Source organism: Bubalus kerabau, chromosome 23, assembly GCF_029407905.1.
Source record: "Bubalus kerabau isolate K-KA32 ecotype Philippines breed swamp buffalo chromosome 23, PCC_UOA_SB_1v2, whole genome shotgun sequence".
NCBI lineage: Eukaryota > Metazoa > Chordata > Mammalia > Artiodactyla > Bovidae > Bubalus > Bubalus kerabau.
This window is the reverse complement of record NC_073646.1, coordinates 26999308-27020161: the sequence shown is the minus strand read 5'-3', so window position 1 is coordinate 27020161 and position 20854 is coordinate 26999308. Positions and strand designations below refer to the sequence as shown.

The following is a 20854-nucleotide window of genomic DNA, read 5'->3' as shown; positions in this document are numbered from 1 at the left end:
TTAGACAAGGCACGACCCCATCCCACACCCTACCCAATAACTTAAGGCCCTCTGGTCCTTGTCAGATATTTATTTCTTAGATATTTATTTATTGTTTAGAAAAATGAAGGTTTATTTATTGTTATGGGGGCCTGCTAGTCATCCTCAGACTAGGCCACCATGCTGTCTAATAAAGCACTCCCACCCTCTCTCTGCCTTGGTTTCTTTCCAGAGAAGGGGTGCCTGACACCCTGAGGGGCCCTGGCGCAGAGGCTGCAGCTTTTGGCCACCCTGGACTCCTCTCTGCTCCTCCATTTTGGGGGTTTCTGGCCCACCTTCTCCCACTCTGGTTTGTTCAGCTGGTGGTTGCCACAGTAACCAGCAGAGTTCCTGGACTCAGCTCCCATTCTGGAAGTTCCAGGCAACCAGCATGCTTCCCTTTGATTGCAAATGGAGCAATGACCCTTTCCTCCAAGCTGGCTTCAACCTCAGAGGTTTGCGTTCCTCCTCCACAGCGCCGAGGGCCTGGTCAGGGACGGGGTTGGGAAGAGCAAAGAGTGGGTGCCGTCCGAGAGGGAAGGCTGTGGGGAGAACTGTCTCTGTTTTCACTCGGTCTTCTGAGCAGCTGAGATAGATTTAGGAGGCAGGCAAGGCAGGCCCTCAGAGAGAGGCAACCCCAGCAGGGGAGGGGTCCATCAGCCACACTGAAGAGGCAGACTCCTTAAGTTCACAGTTCTCGCTGGCATCTGGTTCTGTCTGCTCCACAGTGACACACGCAGCAACTCAGGCCCAGGGGGGAGGGTGGGGGGTGGTGAAAAGGACGTGTCTAAAGTGACAGAGGGAGTCAGGCTGAGCAGGGTTCAACCCAGCCGTCCCAGAAGTCTTGCTCGGCGCCTGGCTCCCGGGGCCTTGAATCCCAGTCACTGGGGCTTTGGCTGGCCCAGCCGGGCTCGCAGTTCCTGCATCATGCCTGGGTGTGCCAGGCCAAACCTGCAGATGGAAGACAGGCCGTGGGGAGCTGGCCTCCAGGTGCTGTCAGCCTCTTACCCAGGCTGGCCGGGTCACCCCACCACCCTGTGCTCACCCCTGTCCCAAGGGACTTCTCCTGGCCGGCAGTGGAGTCCCTTCAGGCCTGGGGGGCCTTGGCTCCGGCGGATGCTCTGGCTGGATTCTCTGCTCTGGGGCTGATGGCTCCTCCTCAGGTGGAGTGCTGGGAGGCCCCTCGGGTGGCTCAGGGACCAGGGTCCGTCGGAAAGAGGGCCGGGAGCGGCGCTGCGAGGAGCTGCGGGACAGGAATACTCGGCTCCTCGAGACAGAGACGTCCAGGCGGGACCCGGGGAGCAGGGCCTATAGGGAAGAGGGCACAGGGTACCACGGGGCCAGCTACAGCTTTGGGATTTTGCTCCGTCCCGCTCTGGACCCTACCCGGAGCACTCACCTCACCCCACTTGCCGTGAGCATCCTGTCCAGCACTCCCGTCAGCCTCCCTTTGTGGTCCAGGCCCAGCCTCCACAGGGTCCTCATTGGTCGACTGGTCCTCCTGGCCTTGGACACACTCCAGGCCTTGGACACCCTCCAGGCCTTGGACACCCTCCAGGCCTCCTGGATCAGTCTCCGTGGCCTCTGCCTTTTGGCCTCCAGTCACCCCGGCATCCTCCACGTCAAGGGGCCTTTGTGTTTTTCCCTCCTCAGGGTGCTGGTTCCCATGCTGCGCCTCACCACTCTGCCCCTGCTCCCTCACTCGCCATCCCCCAGTCTCTCCTTCCCACAGTGCCTGCCCTCCCGGGAGGTCCTCTGCCCTCAGCGCCTGCGAGCCCAAGGGAAAGTCATCCACCCCACAGATTCCTTCTGCCCTCAGCGCCTGCGAGCCCGAGGGAAAGTCATCCACCCCACAGATTCCTTCTGCCCCTGCTGATTCCCCCAGCCCCACCGGCTCTCCCTCTGGCTCACCCTCCAGGGTAGCCTCAAGGGCCTCTGCTTGGCTACCTCGGCCAGGCACCTCCTCCTCAGCTGAGCCCTCCAGGCCAAACTCCTGCCCCCTTCTCTTCTCTCCCTCTGCAGCCTCCACCAGCTCTTCACCTCTGTGAGCTTCCTCTCTCCCTTCCAAATCCCAGCCTCTCCCAAAGGCATCTCCAGCCTCTCTTTCAGGCCCTTCCCCAGGCCCAAGGGCCCCTCCTTCCAAAGCTGCCTTATCCTCCACCATCTTGACAGCCAAAGAATTTGCCTCCGGTCCCTCGCTGCTCTGGGGGCTCGAAGCCTCTGCCTCCAGCCTCCAGCCTTTCCTGGAGGCTCTGTCCTCCTCGCAGGGCCCAGGGGCCTCTACCTCTTCCTCCTGGGTTTCTCTGGTGTCCGACTCTCCCAGGAACTGGCTGGTCCCTGCCTCTGCCCCGAGCCTTGTGCCCCGCTCCTGGTTCTCCGCTCCCGGGGCCTCTCCCTCCTCTGCTCCATGCCAGGCCTCCTTTGCTTCCATCCACTCCCCACCTGCCTCTGGGATCGCTGGCCGTGCCAACTCTTGGCCTCCTCCAGCCTCCACCACTGATGCCTGGCCTCTTGTAGCCTCCTCCTCCCCCTCTTCAGCATCTCCTTTTTCCTCCTGGGCATCATCTCTCTCCACATCCTTTTTTCTGTTTTCCCAGGCTTCGGCCACAGAGCTGTTAGGCTTCACATGCCCCACGTGCCTGGGATATTCCTGCAGGCTCCTCCCTGTCTCCTCTCTGCTTGGGGCTAGAATGCTCCGGAGCTCTTCTTTACCCACTGGCCCTTCCTCAAGTTGCTCTGCTGTGGTCTGCGGGCCTCCCATCAGCTCCGGTTCTTGGCCTTCAGTGACCTCGTGCTCAAGGCCACCCCACTCCCCCTCCAGTGCTTCATCCCCTGTCTGAGTCTCTTCCTCCCCGCTCTCCCCATTGAACTGCTCGGGCCTGGCCTCTGGGGTTGCCTCCAAGTCAGCATCCCCTTTAGCCTCATTGGCTACTTTGTCCTGGGGCACCTCAGCCTCTGCGGCCGAGCAACTCTCCTTCTTCTGCTCCTCAGCCTCCTCTGTTTGTACTACCTCCTTGAGACTGGCTTGACCAGCCTTGACCTCTGAGTCTTGCCTCCCCACGGCCTCTTCCTCAGCCCGATCTGCCTGGCCCTCAAAGCCCTCCCTTACCTCCCCCACTGACCTCGGACCTTCCTCAGCCTCCCTCCCTGCTGCCTGGCCTTTGGCTTCTTCTTCCACTGTCCCGGTTCCTAGGACCTGGGTCTGTTCAGGGAACAGGCTTGCTTCTGTCTCTCTGTTCTCATCCACCTCCTCCTCCTCCTGGTCTCTCTTGGAGGTCTCCTCTAGGGCCCAGACTCTCCCAGTACCCTCTGGGATCCTTTCTCCTGGGACTGCCCCATATTCTGTCTCCTCGACTCCTGGGAGGTCAGCCTCCTCCCTGCCCAAGGCTTCCCCATCCTCAGATTCTGCCCCTGGCTCCTGCGTCCCCTGTGCCCTTGTGCTTCGGCCACACCTGACCACTGGCACCCCTTCTTCCCTCCCAGCCCCTTTGGCCCCAGGGCCCTGGATCTCCTCTGCGGCTGCCTCACTGACCACCTGCTCTGACTCCTTGCCATCCCCTGCCACCTTGTGCCCGTCAGCACCGGCCTTCCCCTCAGGCTTCTTGTGCCAGGTCTGCTCTGACTCCACCCCTCCCACCACCACTGACTCTGCTGCCCTGACCTCTTCCTCCTCCCGTTCCCGTGTTCCCAGTGTCTCCTCTCTCTTCACTTCCTGCTCATCATGCTCCTGGATCTCCAGAGCTTGGCTCCTCCTATCTTGACCAGCCTCAGACCCTGCCTCAGACTTCTTTCTGGCCTCCACGGGGATACCTGAATCCTGGCATCTGATGGCTTTGGCTGCCTCCCAGTCCTCAGTGTCCTGCCTCTCAGCTTGAGACCCACAAGAGCTGCCTTCTCCCCCACCCCGGGTCTGTTCTGTAGCTGAGCTTTCCTCCCAGCATCTTCCAGTCTCTCCAGGCTGTCTCAGCCCTCCATCCTCCTTGCTTTGACTGCCTCCAAGACCCTCCAGGGCCTCCTGGGCTTCCTCTTCCACCTTCCCCAGGGGCCTTCCTGCAGCCACCTCCCTCAGTTCCTCAGCTGCACATGCCTCCTTCCTCTCTACAGTGGGGACTTCATCTCCTATAAGGTAGGAAACAAAGGTGCTGAGAGACTCCTAGGAAAAAAGAGGGAGGGAGACAAAAGGCATTAAGGGGAGGCCCAGCCCTTTCCCTGGGGGCCCTGGACCAGAGGAACTCAGGATAAGAAAGAGGGGTTCTAGGATCTGGGGGAAGGAGGAGGACAGGATCTGCAGAAGGAGTAGGAAAGGGCCTAGATGAGAGGTCTGTGGATGTGTGTGGGGATTGGGGGATTGAAATCCAGAGAATATTGGGCTAACAGGCTGCGTGATCCTGGGGAAGGAATCTGGGTCTGAGGAGAGACTCAAAGGGAGAAAGGAAGGTGAGGCCCTAGAGAGCAGGGTGAAAGTCTCCAGCATCTCTATGCCCCTCTCACCAGTGCCCCCCTCAAGGCCTGATGCAGCCCAGGGAGATGTAGCCGGAGGAAATCCATCCTGTCTGTCTCTGTCTGTGTGTCCAGAAAACGGATAATGACTGTCCCCACCCACCGAACCAGTCTTCCCCAGTACCCAAGACACTTCCTCTTCCCCTGTCTCTTCCTGACGTATCCCCACCCCAAGCCCTGCCCACAGATGCTTCCAGCGCAGGTTGGGAAATAGGTATCTATCACATAAGGGATGTGGATGTGTATTTGGAGCTAGAGGGCAAGGGAGGAAGACCAAAAGGGAAAAGTGGGAGCTGGAGACCTCAGAATTGGGGTCTACTGAAGCAGTAAGGGGCAACTGCAGCTCAAGTGACTCAGGTCTTGTATTTACACCTCGGCCATTTCCGTCTCCCCTCAAAGCCACAGCCTCTCTGTGAGAGGAAGCTGGGGTTTGTGGTTCCTGTTTTGCCTGGGGACAAGTAGGAGTGAGCAGGGGGCTGGTAAGAGCTCTGGTTTCTCATTTCAGGGTCATTAATGCTTCCCCAAGAGGAAGAAAGAGCTGGATTGGTGGCTCCAGTGCCCATTAGCTCATCTGTAGTCATTCTTGCAAAACGAAACTTGGCTACACTTTGTATTGTGGTTATTCACGTCTACCTCCCACCTTCGAGTTCCTTGAAGGAGGAGGCCATGTATGACATGCTGCTGAATTTCTAGAGCCAGTATGGGTAGTAGGATCCTGTTTTTCACTGGTTGAGTGATCTGGGAAGCATACCAAAGGGGGTACATTTCAAACAGCAAGTCTGAGGGCCTGGTGGGGAGGAAGAGCTGGGAGAGGTGGGCACTGACTGTTGGAAGCTCACAAGAGAGATTAGCAGGGGAAGGACGTGATGAAGAAAATGCAGGATGCTGCTTTACCACCTAGAGGAAGGTAAGAGAATAAATGCTCCTTATTTGGGACTACGTGAAATGACTTTAATCTACACCTCTTCCTCTATCCCCTTCCTGGAGCCTCACTTTCCAAATTTTCAATAAGAGGAACTAGATGAGATCGCAGACTCATAATCTCCGGCCTTAGAATCATTTGGTCTAAGCGCCCTTAATGCAGGCAGGAATCTGCAGCTAGCTCAGCCAGCAACCCTGCCCATGGTGCTCTATTCTTAATGCCGAGTTTCTAAAGTCACCTTTAGGTCTGATGTTTTATGATCATCAGTAGCTTTCCTTTTTTGTTTTCTCATCTGTAAAACCAGGATTGACCTATCTTGATTCTAACATAAATTAAGAAAAGAGTTCTCTTAACTCTTGGATACTGCCAAGAGATAATTCATGAAATCTTTTTAGGTGGGTGCTATCTTTACTTACAGTTTCTAAAGCAATCTAAAGGCAACAGATAGGAATAAGAATGATGTGATGCGGCTGCCTTTGTTGTCAGCCAGAAACAGTCTGGGGTAGCTGTGTGGCCATATTTGTTTCTGGCAGTTGCAGGCCGTGATAGAAGCTGAAGCCGTTGGTAGCCATGACTAGTGCTGGCACAACGTTCAAGGCCTTGGGCGCTGCTACCTAACATCATGGCTCTTCTTGCTTATCCTATACACACCAGTTTTAAACCGGTTGTTCCAGGGTTCTCCCAGCCTCTATCTCTCCTACGCCCCGAAGTTGGGAAGGTCTAAAACGAAGGCAGAGAAAAGACCCGGAAGTGGTGAGGACCTTGAAGCACGTGATGAGGGACCCACCGGTGCTGTCACGTGACTGTCTGTTTACGGGTGCGGGTGCGAAATGTTCAGCTGCTCTTAAAGGTACAGGCTGCAGGGCCCCCTGCTTTCGAGGGGATGGGGGCAGAGTCCGACAGCGGGGCGTGGTAGGGCGTGCGAGGGCGGGAGATGGAGCCCTGGGTTAGGGTCGTGGCTCGCCGGACGTGAGTGCAGCGGACTCGGAGCTGGGACGGCAATGGGGCGTTGATCCCTCTTACCTGTCTCAGATCCTCATCCGTCTCATTGGAGCCAACTTTGAACTCTCGCTGACTTCGGACTCCCGGGGGGACCAGAACTTGATGCCATGGGAGGCTGTGCGGGCTCGCCGCGGCGCCTTTCGGATTCCGAGGGTGAGTATAGCCGCCGACCCTCACGGGATTGACTTCCTCTGTCCTCGCGACGTACCTGACAGGCTCGGGCGCTGGTCGGCCCCGGGAGAATATCCGTGGGACCATCGTGCACCTGAGACTGGGGTGGGGGTCATGCCCTCTTTTTCTCCCCCTTTCAGGGGAGGAGACAGACCTGGCACCTCGGCCTCCGCTGCAAGACAGTCAGGGCGCCCATTGGAAGAACGCGGTGGGCTTCTGGTGAGTGGCCTGAATAAGTAAAAAGCGTGTGGGAAGAGGGAAGCAACAAGAGGAAAGAGGAAAGAAAGAGTTGAGTTTCAGAAAAGGAGCTGAATTCACAAAATATTTTTGTTGTTTGTTGTTTTAGTCGCTAAGTCGAGATTCTTTTGCAGCCCAGTGAATTGTAACCTGCCAGGCAGGCTCCTTTGCCAGCAGGATTTCCAGCAAGAATGCTGGAGTGATTTGCCATTTGCTTTTCCAGGGGATCTTTCCCACCCAGGGATGGAATCCACCATTTCCTGCCTTGGCAGGCAGATTCTTTACCACTGAGCCACCAGGGAAGTTTTGTGTGTTTTTTTGCCCTGAGGTCCACTGTAAATTTTCCACATTTCACTCATTCACTTTCAGTCAGTTCCGCATATCACCTGGAGGGTTATTTTCTTCTTGTTTTTACTGCAATCAACTCAGCCTTTAAATTTGTAAATACTTGCATTTTTAAAAAGAAAACAGTAAGTCATTACCCTGAATGGAAAGCCAGTATTTTCTTAATGCATTTTTTAATAAATGCATCCCTAACTTTAAAAAGTTTTCTGTCTACCTCCTGAAATCATTCAAACACTGAGCCTTGGGAAATAATTTTAGCACTAACTTAAACATCAGGGGGGCTTCCCCGGTGGCTCAGCAGTACAGAATCCAACTGCCAAGCAGGAGAACCAGGTTCGATCCCTGGGTCGGGAAGATCCCCTGGAGAAGGAAATGGCAACCCAACCCAGTATCCTTACCTGGAAAATCCCATGGATAGAGGAGCCTAGCTGGCTATAGTCCATGGCGTCACAAAGAGTCGGACATGACTTGGTGATGTTTACAACAACAGCAGCAAGCATCAAGGACTTGGGTAGCAGATTGGGTTGGAAGTGAGGCTTCTCTCTCTGAGCCTCAGTTTCTCAGCAGTAAAATGGGAGGAGCATCAGTACCACTTCGTAGGCTTGTGAAAAGGACACATGAAATTCTATTGCTGTGCCCTGTTCCCTACCCGTCACTGACAGCAGCTGTGGGAGATGAGAGTAAGTGAACAAGATCCTTCATAGATCATAAAGGGTATTATCTTCTTTTGATCTCTACATCACTCTGTGAGATAGTCAGCAGGAAAATTTGTACCCCCATTTTACATAAGACTCGACTGAGGCCACTCAAATAGGAAGTGGCAGACTTGGGACTTGAACATAGTCCTTTGGGTTTCAAGCCCCCAGGATCTTTCTGCTGTACCACAGTTGGAGACAGTGGATCCGTGGATGAGAAATGCCCCAGGAACTGAGTCATGATGGGAGCTTGGAGGAGAGAATCATCAAGGATGACTTCCTTCTCTTCCTGGGAGAGGTCTCAGAGATTAGATGTGAACCTAAATTTGTCATCCGAGGCCTGTATTTTGGACCCTCCCACTACATGGGGATGTGGTCAGAAGACAGAGGAAAAATAAGGCATGGGAAAGTGAGAGGTTTGGTGCTGGGACGGTGGATAGATTGTAGTCCTAAATAGAGGTTATGATCTATTGTCTTTTGTCAATTGTATCTCAATAAAACTGGGGGTGGGGGGAATCTGTCCTGCTTACTCCAGGCTCTTGGGCCTCTGCAACAACTTCTCTTACGTGGTGATGCTCAGCGCTGCCCACGACATCCTTAGTCACCAAAGAACACCTGGGAATCAGAGCCATGTAAGTGACCCTCTCTACCACCACCACCAGTCGCTGTGGGAAGAGGAGGGACTCACCTCGGGCAGAGACCCACTTGAAACACTCATGGAATGGGGTGGGTAAGGGGTGGGGCAAGATGGCTAAAGTTTCCAGACCTCAGAGCAGTAAGGGCCTTTAAGAATCAACTGGTATGGGCTTCCCTGGTGGCTCTGTGGTAAAGAATCTGCCTGCCAATGCAGGAGACAAGGGTTAAATCCCTGATCTGAGAAGATCCCACATGCTGCAGAGCAAATAAGCCCATGAGCCACAGCTATTGAGCCTGTGCTCTGGAGCCCAGGAGCCGCAACTGTGGAGCCTGTGGGCTGCCACTCCTGAATCCTGAGTGCCCTAGAGCCCCTGCTCTGCAACCAGAGGGGCCACCACAGTGAGAAGCCTGCCCACCGCAACTAGAGAGTAGCCCCCACTTGCCACAACTAGAGAAAAGACTGCGCAACAATGAAGACCCAGCACAGCCAAAAATAAATAAAATTTAAAGCTTTTTTTTAGAAAATAATCAATTGGTGCTTGAAAAACCAATTGCAAACTCAAATTTTGGCTAGGTGGGACTATGGTCTAAAGTCTGGTTTTTTAACCCCAGCATTATTGTTGACATTTTGGGCTGGATAATTCTTTGTTGGGTGACTTTCCTATGCATCATACGATGTTTAACAGCATCTCTGGCCTCTACCCACTGGACACTAATAGAATGTCCCTCACCCTCCAGTTGATGACAACCAAAAATGTCTCCAGACATGGCCAAATGTTCCCTGGAGGGTATAATCACCTTTGGTTGAGAACTTCTTGTCTATCCTAGGCAGGCCTAGGAGGAGCAGCTACCACCTTGCAGGTCCAACAGGGAATTTGGTCCAAGACCAAATTTTTCTGGAAACCTAGGTTTTTAAAATTAAAGTTCCTGAGTGTGTTACCCAAATCAAGTCTGTTTACAGGGCCCCCTTTGGCATGTCGACCATTAATTTGAGACTCCTGTGGAAACCCCCTCCCCATTGTGCCCATCAAGTGAGGTCTCAGGAGGCCAGGGCTAACCCAAGGACATCCTTCAAGTCAGAGCAAAGCTGGGAATGGAACCAGGCCTTGTTTGTCTGCCTTCCTGCCTCCCTGGGTGAAAAACTTTCTTCTCTCCCATCAGGTGGACCCAGACCCAACGCCCACCTCCCACAATAACTCATCTCGATTTGACTGCAATCCTGTCTCCACAGCAGTGAGTACCCATCTGGTCCCCCCCCTTCCCCTTCTTCTGGGTCCATAGATCCCACCCACTCAGAACCTAGCACCCATGATTCTAATCATTAAGGCTGCCATCTACTGAGCACTTCCTGTGTGCAGCAGGAATTAGCTTATTGAATCCATATAACAGTACTGTGAGTTAGGCTCTATAATTATCTCCATTTTCTAAATAAACTGAAACTCAGAGCATATGAATACTGAACACATAGCTCAGGAGCAGCAGAACTGGGACTGGGATCCAGACCTGTGTGATGTCCGAACCTGTGTGTGTAGCCCATCTAATTGGATTTCTGTCTTTTCCTGGCCACTGGGTTGGGAGGCTTGTCCCTGGGAAGGTGTGGGGTCTCATTCGATTCTCTGATCCCAGGCGGTGCTTCTGGCCGACATCCTTCCCACCCTTGTCATCAAATTGCTGGCTCCTTTTGGCCTTCATCTGCTGCCCTACAGGTCTGGGTGTGGGCGGTGGGAGAAAAGGCAGGTGGGGTCTGTGAGTGGGGAGGCGGGGAGGGCTGGGGAGCTGGGAATGGCAGCTGACCATCCGCATCTCCCACCTCCCTTCAGCCCCCGGGTGCTCACCAGTGGGATCTGTGCTGCAGGAAGCTTCCTTCTGGTTGCCTTTTCTCATTCGGTGACGATCAGCCTGTGTGGTGAGTGGGAGGTTTTATGTCAAGTGAAGGGTTCAAAGGATCCACAACAGACAGGATAGTCTCCCCAACTACCCAGAGGAGAGAGAGCATTTTTTGTAACCCTCAGACAGCTAAGACTGTCACGGTAGGAGACAGGAGATAAGGTCAATCTGGAGGGATAGAGGAGATGGGATAAAATGGACAGAATAGATGGAGATCAAGATGAGCAGTCACCAAGAGTTTGTGATGGAGGTGGAGGAGGCATCAAGGACAGGGAATTCTTGGGAATTCCCTGGTGGTCCAGTGGTTAGGACTCAGCGCTTTCATTGCTGTGGCCCAGGTTGGAAAACTGGTTGGGGAGCTAAGATCCTGCAAGCTGCGCACCCAGCCAAAACAAACAAAAAGAATGAGTTCTTACCCTTGGTTTGGTAGCTGGGTGGGTGGAGGGTGCCATTCCCTATGAGGGGAAGTACGAGCAAGGGGCTTGGTTCTACTTCACATCTGGAGCCCAGCCTATCCTAGGGAGCTGTTTTTATTTATTTGATTTTTGGCTGCGTTGGGTCTTCCTTGCAGCATGAGGGCTTTCTCTAGTTTGTGGCATGTGAGGTCTTCTCTAGTTGTGGCTCAGTGTTCTCTTGTTGCAGAGCATGAAGTTAGTTGCCTGGCATCATGTGGGATCTTAGTTCCCCAATCAGGGATTGAACCCACATCCCCTACACTGGGAGGCGGATTCTTAACCACTGGATCACCAGGAGAGTCCCAGGAGATCTCTTTTCAGCCCCTCCGTGCAGATGTAGAGGAGGCTATGGCCACGCCTGCTTAGGGGATCAGGGCTGTTGGCGAAAGGCTGGGAGTGGCCACTGCCATGCTTGTCCTCCCCCAGGTGTGGTCTTGGCTAGCATCTCTTCAGGTCTGGGGGAAGTCACCTTCCTCTCGCTCACTGCCTTCTACCCCAGGTAAGCAGGCAGAGCAGGGAGTGAGGGGAGTGGGGGGGTCCCGCCCCTGGCTGTGGTCCTGCCTAGTGCTACTGTGTTCTCCTTCTCAGGGCCGTGATCTCCTGCTGGTCCTCAGGTACTGGGGGAGCAGGGCTGCTAGGGGCACTGTCTTACCTGGGCCTCACCCAGGCTGGCCTCTCTCCCCAGCACACCCTGCTGTCCATGCTGGGCATCCCCGCCCTGCTGTTGGCCAGGTAAGCAGCCGGGATTCAAGGAGCGAGAACTTGACCATGATCCGGATCTTCAGATCCCTACAGCCGAGTGGGAGGATGTGGCTTCTCTCACAGGCCTGGGTTTGGATTCTGGAGCCTGCTCCTTGTTAACTGTGTTACATGGGACAAGTTGCTTTATGTCTCTGACCCTCAGTTTTCCCATAGGTGGACTCGGTTCATTTTGTGTGTATTTTCATGTGTGTTAGGAAAACATTTTCATTGGTCAGTCAAACCTGTGATTTCACAGAAGATTGCTTAGGACCAGGCCATGTAGCAAAAGGGAATCAATTGAAAGGGAAATACTGAGTTAAAAATATGATATACAGGAGGGATATGGACATGGCAAATATCATGAAGGCAAAACATAAGTGACCGAACTTTGGAAAGTTCTGGTCTAGTACAGGATGAGCACATCATAAATGGAAGCTGGAGCGATTATTGGGACTTCCCTGGTGGCTCAGTGCTAAAGAATCCACCTGCCAATGCAGGAAACTCGGGTTCAATCCCTGGGTGAGAAAGATCCCCTGGAGAAGGAAATGGCAACCCACTCAAGTATTCTTGCCTGAGAAATCCCATGGACAGAGGAGCCTGGCGGGCTACAGTCCGTGGCGTCACAAAGAGTCTGAGACCCCTTAGTGACTAAACAACAAGAGTGATTATTTAAAAAAATAACAAGAAGGCAGAACTGATAGGCTTGTTGTGAGCCGAGAGTCAAAACGAGGGCCTGTGGATTAGAAACAACAAGGATATACATTTCAGCTCCAGAGGAGGAAGCATTTTTGCACAGTTGGAGGCTCTCTGGCTGGGTTTGAGGTGTCTTGGAGGAGAGGAGGAATGATGGGGGCTATCCTGGGAGGGAGTGGCCTTTCCAGCCCAACAGAGGCTCCTCAATCTTCTCTTCATTCTGTCCATTTCTAGCTATTTCTTGTTGCTCACGTCTCCTGGGCCACAGGATCCCGGAGGGGAAGCTGATTCAGACACATCAGCTCGGCAGCCCCTGATCAACAGTGAGGCCTCAGAGTCGAAGCCAGGTAGGAGACTCAGGAGCCCCTCAGAGCAGTGGTCACTTTCTCTCTCTGGGTTTCAGTCTTTTCCTTTCTACTGTGGGCAGTTTGGAGGGGACTTGGATGGGCATGTTGGTTATGATGAGAGCCAATCACATTCATCGGAGAAGGAAATGGCACCGCACTCCAGTACTCTTGCCTGGAAACTCCCATGGATGGAGGAGCCTGATAGGCTGCAGTCTATGGGGTCACTAAGAGTCGGACACGACTGGGCGACTTCACTTTCACTTTTCACTTTCCTGCATTGGAGAAGGAAATGGCAACCCACTCCAGTGTTCTTGCCTGGAGAATCCCAGGGACGGGGGAGCCTGGTGGGCTGCCGTCTATGGGGTCGCGCAGAGTTGGACATGACTGAAGCGACTTAGCAGCAGCAGCAATCACATTCATCTTTTCAAGAAACACTCATCTTTGGGACTTCCTTGGTAGTCCAGTGGTTCAGACTCTGTGCTTCCAGTGCAAGGAGCATGGGTTCAGTCCCTGGTCAGGGAACTAAGTTTCCATATGCCATGCAGTACGGCCAAAAAAAAAAAAAAAAATTATCAAATACTACGTGTTGTGTCATTTGTAAACAGATAACCAGATCAGAAACTCATTTTCACATGTTGTTGATAAGTATTAGAAGAGCATGACAGAGTGATGTGCTTGGAAATGACATGGTGCAAAGGAGAGGCATTTTACTTAGAGAAGATGCTCATCTAAGGCCTTTTTGAGGACATCTCATGGGGCTGAAATATGAAAGACAAGGAGTCGGTTCTGCGTACATTGGGGTGAATAGGTTCCAGGCAGAGGGACCAGCAAGTGTTAAGGCCCTGTGGTGGGAATGAGCTTGGATGTTCAAAGAAACAGAAAGAGGGGCCCAGTGTGGCTGGGAGCAGGGCCCTGTATACCACCATCAAGCTGTAAGCTATAGGGACCTCCCTGATGGTCCAGTGGTTAAGACTCTGCCTTCCAATGCAAGAGGCACACAGGTTCAATGCCTGGTCAGGGAATTAAGATCCAACATGCTGAATTGTGTGGCAAGAAAAAAAAAAAAAGGCTAAACAGGAGTCATGAAAAAGATACTGAATTGTACAGTCCAGTGGCCTGTGTGCATTCACATTGTAGTATTGGCTGGTTGATTCCTGCACACCAGCACCCCTTTTTCTGAGTCAAGGTGCTGACCTCACCTGCCCTTCTCTCCCTCTGCCCTGCAGGCTCCAGCTCACCCCTCTCCCTTCAGGAAAGGTGGACCGTGTTTAAGGTACGGACAACGGCTGTGGCGTGTCCCCCGCGGCCAGCGTTCATCACCTGCCTCCCGCTCATGTCTCCTGACTTTCCAGGGCCTGTTGCATTACATCATCCCCTTGGTGCTGGTTTACTTTGCTGAGTATTTCATCAACCAGGGACTTGTGAGTGAGGGCTGCCAGGAAGGGTGTGGGAACAATGATGGAGGTGGGGACCCACATGGCCTTGTCCATCTCCCCTGTCTGCTCTTTGCTGCAGTTTGAACTCCTCTTCTTCCGGAACACGTTCCTGACTCATGCTGAGCAGTACCGCTGGTGAGAAGTGTCGGGGTGTGTGGCAGGACCGGCAGGGGGCTGGGGGCAACCCTTGATGATAAGGACTGGGGTTGGGAGGGGCTGCCCTGCTGAGGAGGCACCAGAGGGGCTTCCTCCTTCTCTGTGCCCCATCAAAGGTACCAGATGCTGTACCAGGCCGGCGTCTTTGCCTCCCGCTCCTCCCTCCGCTGCTGTCGCATCCGCCACACATGGGTCCTGGCCTTACTGCAGGTACTGAGCCCCTGGCCCTCACTTTCCTCTCCCTTGGCTCCCAGCTTCCCCAGGTTCCATCATTTCCCTCCCTCAGCAGGGGTTATTGATCGCATCCCATCATGTTTTAATCATGGGGAATGGCCAGCAGGGGTCTGTGTAAGATGCATGGCCTCAGGTGCCCAGCAAACCCCGGTGCAGATCCCAGCTTCTATACTCAGTAGCTGTGTGATTTAGGGCAGGTCTCTGAACTAATCTTGAACCTCAGCTTCCTCATCTGTAAGCTGGGCATAGTTGTAAGAAATGGAAATGTGAAGCATGAAAGAGCGAGATTGTGTATCATGTCTTAATCAGTTAGATAACTATTTACCCAAGCCTCATGCAAAGAGACAGACTTTCAAAGAATGTTTCTAACAATCGGAAAACGTCCTGTTCTTTTATCCTGGGTGGTTAATTACATAGAACCAGTGACTTTGTGAGTAAAGCAGGTAATTTATCTCAAGACTGGTGAGCAAATTCATGGCAAAGGTCATGTAAGTGATTAAACTTTAAATGAGCAAAAACACTTTTCCGTACAACAGTTTTATTGAAAGGAGTTTTACATAACCAGCAATCATGTTTCATTGTCATGCAATTAAAGCCACTGAAGGTAACTAATAAACCTTCAACTTTTTTTTTAAGAAGAAAACATGATCTTAAACATTCATATCTTTTTATTTGTTTCTAAATGTCAGAGTTCTTGGTCAAACAAAAATAAGTCCTTATTGTGTGCTCAGCCACTCAGTCATGTCCAACTGTTTGCAATCTCGTGGACTGTAGCCTGCCAGTTTGCTCTGTCCAGGGGATTTTTTTCCAGGCAAGAGTACTGAAGCGAGTTGCTGTTTCCTTCTCCAGGGGATCTTCCAAAACCCAGTGATTAAATCCACGTCTCCTGCTTGGCAGACACATTCTATACCACTGAGCTATCAGGGAAGCCCAAAGCAAGTGGTTGGCAACCTCCAAATTATTTTAATATCCCTCTGGACCATGCTCTTGGGAACAGAAAGAAAGAAAGTGAAGTTGCTCAGTCGTGTCCAACTCTTTGAGACCCCATGGACTGTAGCCTGCCAGACTCCTCCATCCATGGAATTTTCCACGCAAGGATACTGGAGTGAGTTGCCATTTCCTTCTCCAGGAGATCTTCCCTACATAGGGATTGAACCTGGGTCTCCGCAGGCAGACTCTTTACTGTCTGAGCCACCAGGGGAGCCTAGGGCATATAAAAAGGTGACCTTTAAAATAAATCTCACAAAGGTCCATCTAGTCAAAGTTACGGTTTTTCCAGTAGTCATTTATGGATGTGAGAGTTGGACTATAAAGAAAGCTGAGCACTAAAGAATTGATGCTTTTGAACTATGGTGTTGGAGAAGACTCTTGAGAGTCCCTTGGACTGCAAGGAGATTCAACCAGTCCATCCTAAAGGAAATCAGTCCTGAATATTCATTGGAAGAACTGATGCTGAAGCTGAAACCCCAGTGCTTTGGCCACCTGATGCGAATAACTGATTCATTGGAAAAGACCCTGATGCTGTGAAAGATTGAAGGCTGGAGGAGAAGGGGAAGACAGAGGATGAGATGGTTGGATGGCAACACTGACGTGATGGACATTGAGTAGGCTCCAGGAGTTGGTGATGGACAGGGAAGCCTGGTGTGCTGCAGTCCATGGGGTCTCAAAGAGTTGGACACGACTGAGCAGCTGAACTTAAAGGAAAGTCCTTTGCCCTTTTTAATAATTTTAACTCACTTCTATCATAACAAGGTACAGCATTAACTTTAATGTTAAGTCAACTGCATGCAAATATCCCCTCAGTTTCTTCCTTATTTATTTAAACTACTGCCAGCCCAGGGCTTTGTACTTGCCAAGTTCCAAATTGTATGAGTTCTTAACTCTGGATTCTTCATTAGATGCCACCGAAATGGGTCACTTATGATTTTCACTATAATTTTAAGCAAGGCCGCTTCATAGAATTAGTGGCATATAATCATTTGATTCCATTACAGAAAGCATCTGGCCCTAATGAACCAGGTGAATGTGTCTATAGTATTTCTAGGGTGACCTTGGTATTACTAAGGTGTGTTCTTTTAGATGCGATCTCTGAGCCCAGCTCTGGCTTCCTGAATTAGAACCTCTGAGGGCAAGGCCTGTGTAGGTAATAAGACCCACAGGTGAGCTGTATGTATTGGCTTGGCCAAAAAGTTCGTTCGGATTTCCCCACGCCCTCATAGGGAAAACCTCAAATGAACTTTTTGACCAACCCAATACATTAAGCATGTGAACCACTGGGGTGGCCTACAGACTGGGGAGGCAAACTTATGTCCCACTCGGTCAGTAGAATGCCTTGAAGGACTAGGGCATGGAGGAAGGGACCTACACCCTTGGGTGGGGTCAACAAACCTTCCTAGAAGGCAAGGGAACATCTAAGCCCTGGTTTCTCAATCTCAGCTTTATTGGCATTTTGGGCCTGGATGGTTCTTTGTTGTTAGGCTGCCCTGGGAGCCATAGGATGTTGAGCAGCATCCCTGTCCTCTGCCTACTCCATGCCTGTAGCACCCTCCCTCCCCAGGTGTAACAACCAGGAACATCTCTAGATGTTGCCGCATGTCCCATAGGCGGCAGAGTCACACCCAGTTGAGAACCTCTGGTCTCACTTAGCATCTGGTTGGTAAAATCGGGGGGAGGGGAGACCTCTCCACTCAGGGAGCCTTTGGGAGGAGGAATGAGATCATGGGAGTGAGAGTGGCCTTGATCCAAGCTGAGCCGTGAACAGTGGTGACTAGGAGAGCCCAAGTAGGGGACTGCAGGCTAGCATCCCAGACGATGGGAATGACACGGGCACAGGGAGGATGGGAGGAGACCCCCAGGGTCCAGGCTGCTGGGAAGCGGTAGGGAGAAGGCCTCCCCCAGATCCCAGGGTCCGGTAGGCCAGCTGGGTGTCGGAATTTGGTCCCCGCCTGTCAGCCCTCACCTTCATCAGCATTCTCCCGGAACCGGGACCACTGGACAGGACGGCACCTCCCTTCTCGCCTTCCTCTGGTCCCTGGTTCACCCCTCCTCTCTCCCTGCACCCACAGTGCCTCAACCTGGCGTTCCTGCTGGTGGATGTGTGGCTAAGCTACGTGCCGAGCATCTACCTCGTCTTCCTGATCATTATGTTTGAGGGGCTCCTGGGGGGTGCGGCCTACGTGAACACCTTTCACAACATTGCCCTGGAGGTCAGCACCAGCCGGGCGAGGGCTGTGGGTGGGCGGCCTCTCTGGGAAGAGTCCCAAGCAGGGGTGTTGAAGACTGAAGCCTCACCTTTGCTCCCCACCCTCCCCAGACCAGTGATGAGCACCGGGAATTTGCCATGGCAACCGCCTGTATCTCCGACACCTTGGGGATCTCGCTTTCAGGGCTCCTGGCCCTGCCTCTGCATGACTTCCTCTGCCAACTCTCCTGACATTCTGACTCCTTGGGACATAGGACACGCTGACCTGGGACTCTACCGATAGGTGGGCAGGTTGGACTGACCCCATGCCCACCCAGATCCCATCTATGAGGTCTATCCCCAGCCTTCTCTACATGGCTGGGGTGTATAAAAGTGCTGAGGCCACATTCCCCTTGGATGGAGGGGCAGAAATTTTCCTACCACTACCAAGCTGGTTTCGGGGAATTTCTTGCCATTAGACCCTCGGAATAAATGCCTATTTTATCAGTTGACTCTTGTGCCATTTTTCTCTCTGAAAACATTTCCTGGGACTTCCCTGGTAGTCCAGTGGTTAAGACTTCACCTTCCAGTGCAAGGGTTGGGGGTTCAATCCCTGGTTGGGGAGGTAAGATCCCACAAGCCTCTTGGGCAAATAACTAAAACATAAAACAGAAGCAATATTGTAATTCAATAAAGACTTTAAAAAACAAAAACATTTTCTTCTGTTCATAAAAATAGTCTAAGTTCACTATGGAATATATACAGGAGAGTGTAAAGGAAGCACTTCAGCAAATGGTCTAGTCTTTGAGGCTTTATTTGTTAATTACTTTATTCATTTACTCATTCATTCACTGTGTGGGACAATCTATATGCCTTTTTTTCTGCCAACATGTAAGTTTCCAAACCTACAGGGGCTGAAAGAACTTGCACAATGAGTACCATTGTATGCACCACCGGGCTTCTACAATGAATGTTTTGCTCTGTTTGCTTTGTCATGTAGCCAACCTTCCACGCACATCTAACCTTTCCTTAGTTCAACTTATTTTTGTGATGTATTTCAAAGAGGGTGACTACAAAACACCTCCCTGTAAATGCTTCAACATGCAGTTTTACCTAGAGTCCAGTCTTGTTTACAGTCCTTTTTCAAGGTATTATTTATATACAGTAAAATGCACAAATCTGTTACATATTTTCACAGTAACTGAGGTTGACTTTGCAGTGTTTCCCACACTTCAGTATTACTGTCTCTACCATATTTGCTATACCTGTACATAACAATACTTTATTAAGATTTTTCATTAAAGTAATTAACTTTTAATAAAATTTGGTTATTTTAAAGGGAAACAATGTTACTATTAAAAATCATGAGTTTGGAATGCTAGTTATATATATTTTTTCAAGAACATGTTGAAATATATAGCTATTGGAATGTAAAATGGACATTCAGGTACCCTCTAAGACTACCCCATCTCTATCAGTGATATTTTTGGCCCACATTCAGGGAAAATGAGGACTTGGTGGTTGACAGCATGGGCTTTGGAGGTGGAGAAACCTGGTTTGGGGGTCCCAAATCTGCTATCCAGTAGTTCTAAAATCTTATGCAAATCTCTTCATCTCTCTGAACCTCAATCTCTTGATCTGTCAAATGTTAATGAGACCAACAGATCGTAAGGCGGTTGTGGAAATTACATGGGCCCCTGGGAAAGCGTGGCACTCAGTTAATGTCGGCTCAGATCATGCTGTGGTTTGACTCTACTTTTCATCTTGTCTTATTTCAGTGGTTCTCAAGCTTTAGTGTGCACCATGTTGTTCAGTCGTTAAGTCAGTGTCGGACTCTTCGTCACCCCATGGACTGCAGCATGCCAGGCCTCTCTGTCCCTCACTGTCTCCCAGAGTTTGCCCAAGTTCATGTCCACTGAGTCAGTGATGCTATCCAATTATCTCATCCTGTGTTGACCTCTTCTCCTTTTGCCTTCAATCTTTCCCAGCATCAGGGTCTTTTCCAATGAGTGTGCACCATGAGGCTTGTTGAAATACAAATGGCTGAATTCATATCCAAAATATGTAAAGAAATAATACAATCCAGTAGCAAAAAAAAAAAAAAAAAATCCAATTAAAAGTGGGCAAAGGAACTGAATAGCTATTTCTCCAAAGAAATATGAAAGGTTAACAGGTCAACAGGTACTTGAAAAGATGCTCAACATCACTAGTCATGGAAGTTCCCTGGCGGCCTAGTGGTTAGGATTCCTGGCTTTTAGAACTGTGGCCTGAGTTCAGACCCTGGTCAGGGAACTGAAATCCCGCAAGCCGAGTGGGGCAGCCAAAACAAAACAAAAAAACCACTAGTCATTAGGGGAATGCAAATCAAAACCACAGTAGCATGTCACTTCACACCTCTTAGAATAGCAATCCTCAAAAAGACCAGAGATAACAATCGCTGTCAAGGATGAATAGTAAAGAGAACCCTTGGACATTGGTGGGATTGCAAATTTGCACAGCCACTATGGAAAACGGTAAGAAGATCCTCAAAAAATTAAAACTACCATATGATGCAGCAATTCCTCTTCTGGGAATATATCTAAAGGAAATGAAAGCACTGATTTGAAAAGATATCTGGACTTCCCTGGTGACTCAGTGGATAAGAATTTGCCTGCCAATACAGGGGATACGGGTTTGATCCCTGGTCCAGAAAGATTCCACATGCTGTGGAGCAACTAAGCCTGAGCGCCACAACTACTGAACCCACTCATCCTAGAGCCGGTGTACCTCAAGGAAGAGTAGCCTGGCTCATTGCAACTAGAGAAAGCAACGAAGACCGAGCGCAACCAAAAATAAATTTAAATTGTTTAAAAGAAAAGATATCTGCACCCCTATGTTCATAGCTGCACTATTTACAGTAGCCAAGACATGGAAACAACCCAAGTATCCAGGATAAGTGGATGAAGAAGTTGTGGCAAAAAAAACTACACACACACCAATTCTACCATTTGCAGCTACATGGATGAAGCTTGAAGGCATTATGCTAGGTGGAGAAGATTGATAGCAAAAGACAAATACTGTAGGATTTCATTTACATGTGGAATTTTTAAAAAAGGCTTTTTTTCTTTTGTCTGCGCTTTGTGGCTTGTGGGATCTTAGTTCCCCATCCAGGATTAAACCTGAACCACATCAATGAAAGGGCTAATTGATGATCCATGA

The 20854-nt window shown here is 51.0% G+C and overlaps 2 protein-coding genes across 3 annotated transcripts; one reads left to right on the top strand and one right to left on the bottom strand.

Annotated features, from left to right (window-relative positions):
• Positions 1-55: 55 nt before the first annotated feature.
• Positions 56-6012, bottom strand: APOBR (apolipoprotein B receptor). The gene is made up of 4 exons (XM_055561873.1): positions 5935-6012; positions 1418-4171; positions 1064-1326; positions 56-969 (listed from the first exon to the last, which is right to left on the bottom strand). Exons 1-4 carry the CDS (start codon positions 6010-6012, stop codon positions 900-902), a joined length of 3165 nt encoding a protein of 1054 aa, XP_055417848.1. The 3' UTR covers positions 56-899.
• CLN3 (CLN3 lysosomal/endosomal transmembrane protein, battenin) lies at positions 5228-18168 on the top strand. 2 transcript variants are annotated; one of them, XM_055562086.1, is made up of 17 exons: positions 5278-5425; positions 6115-6290; positions 6473-6595; positions 6754-6832; positions 8426-8522; positions 9688-9759; positions 10153-10232; positions 10347-10432; positions 11295-11367; positions 11457-11600; positions 12537-12649; positions 13876-13922; positions 14002-14070; positions 14165-14220; positions 14358-14451; positions 17541-17681; positions 17789-18168. In XM_055562086.1, exons 3-17 carry the CDS (start codon positions 6550-6552, stop codon positions 17906-17908), a joined length of 1317 nt encoding a protein of 438 aa, XP_055418061.1. In that variant the 5' UTR covers positions 5278-5425; positions 6115-6290; positions 6473-6549; the 3' UTR covers positions 17909-18168. The 2 variants fall into 2 exon arrangements, with proteins under 2 accessions (XP_055418062.1, XP_055418061.1); XM_055562087.1 differs by lacking the exon at positions 17541-17681 and having other exon boundaries at positions 5228-5425.
• The last annotated feature ends 2686 nt before the right edge of the window (positions 18169-20854 follow it).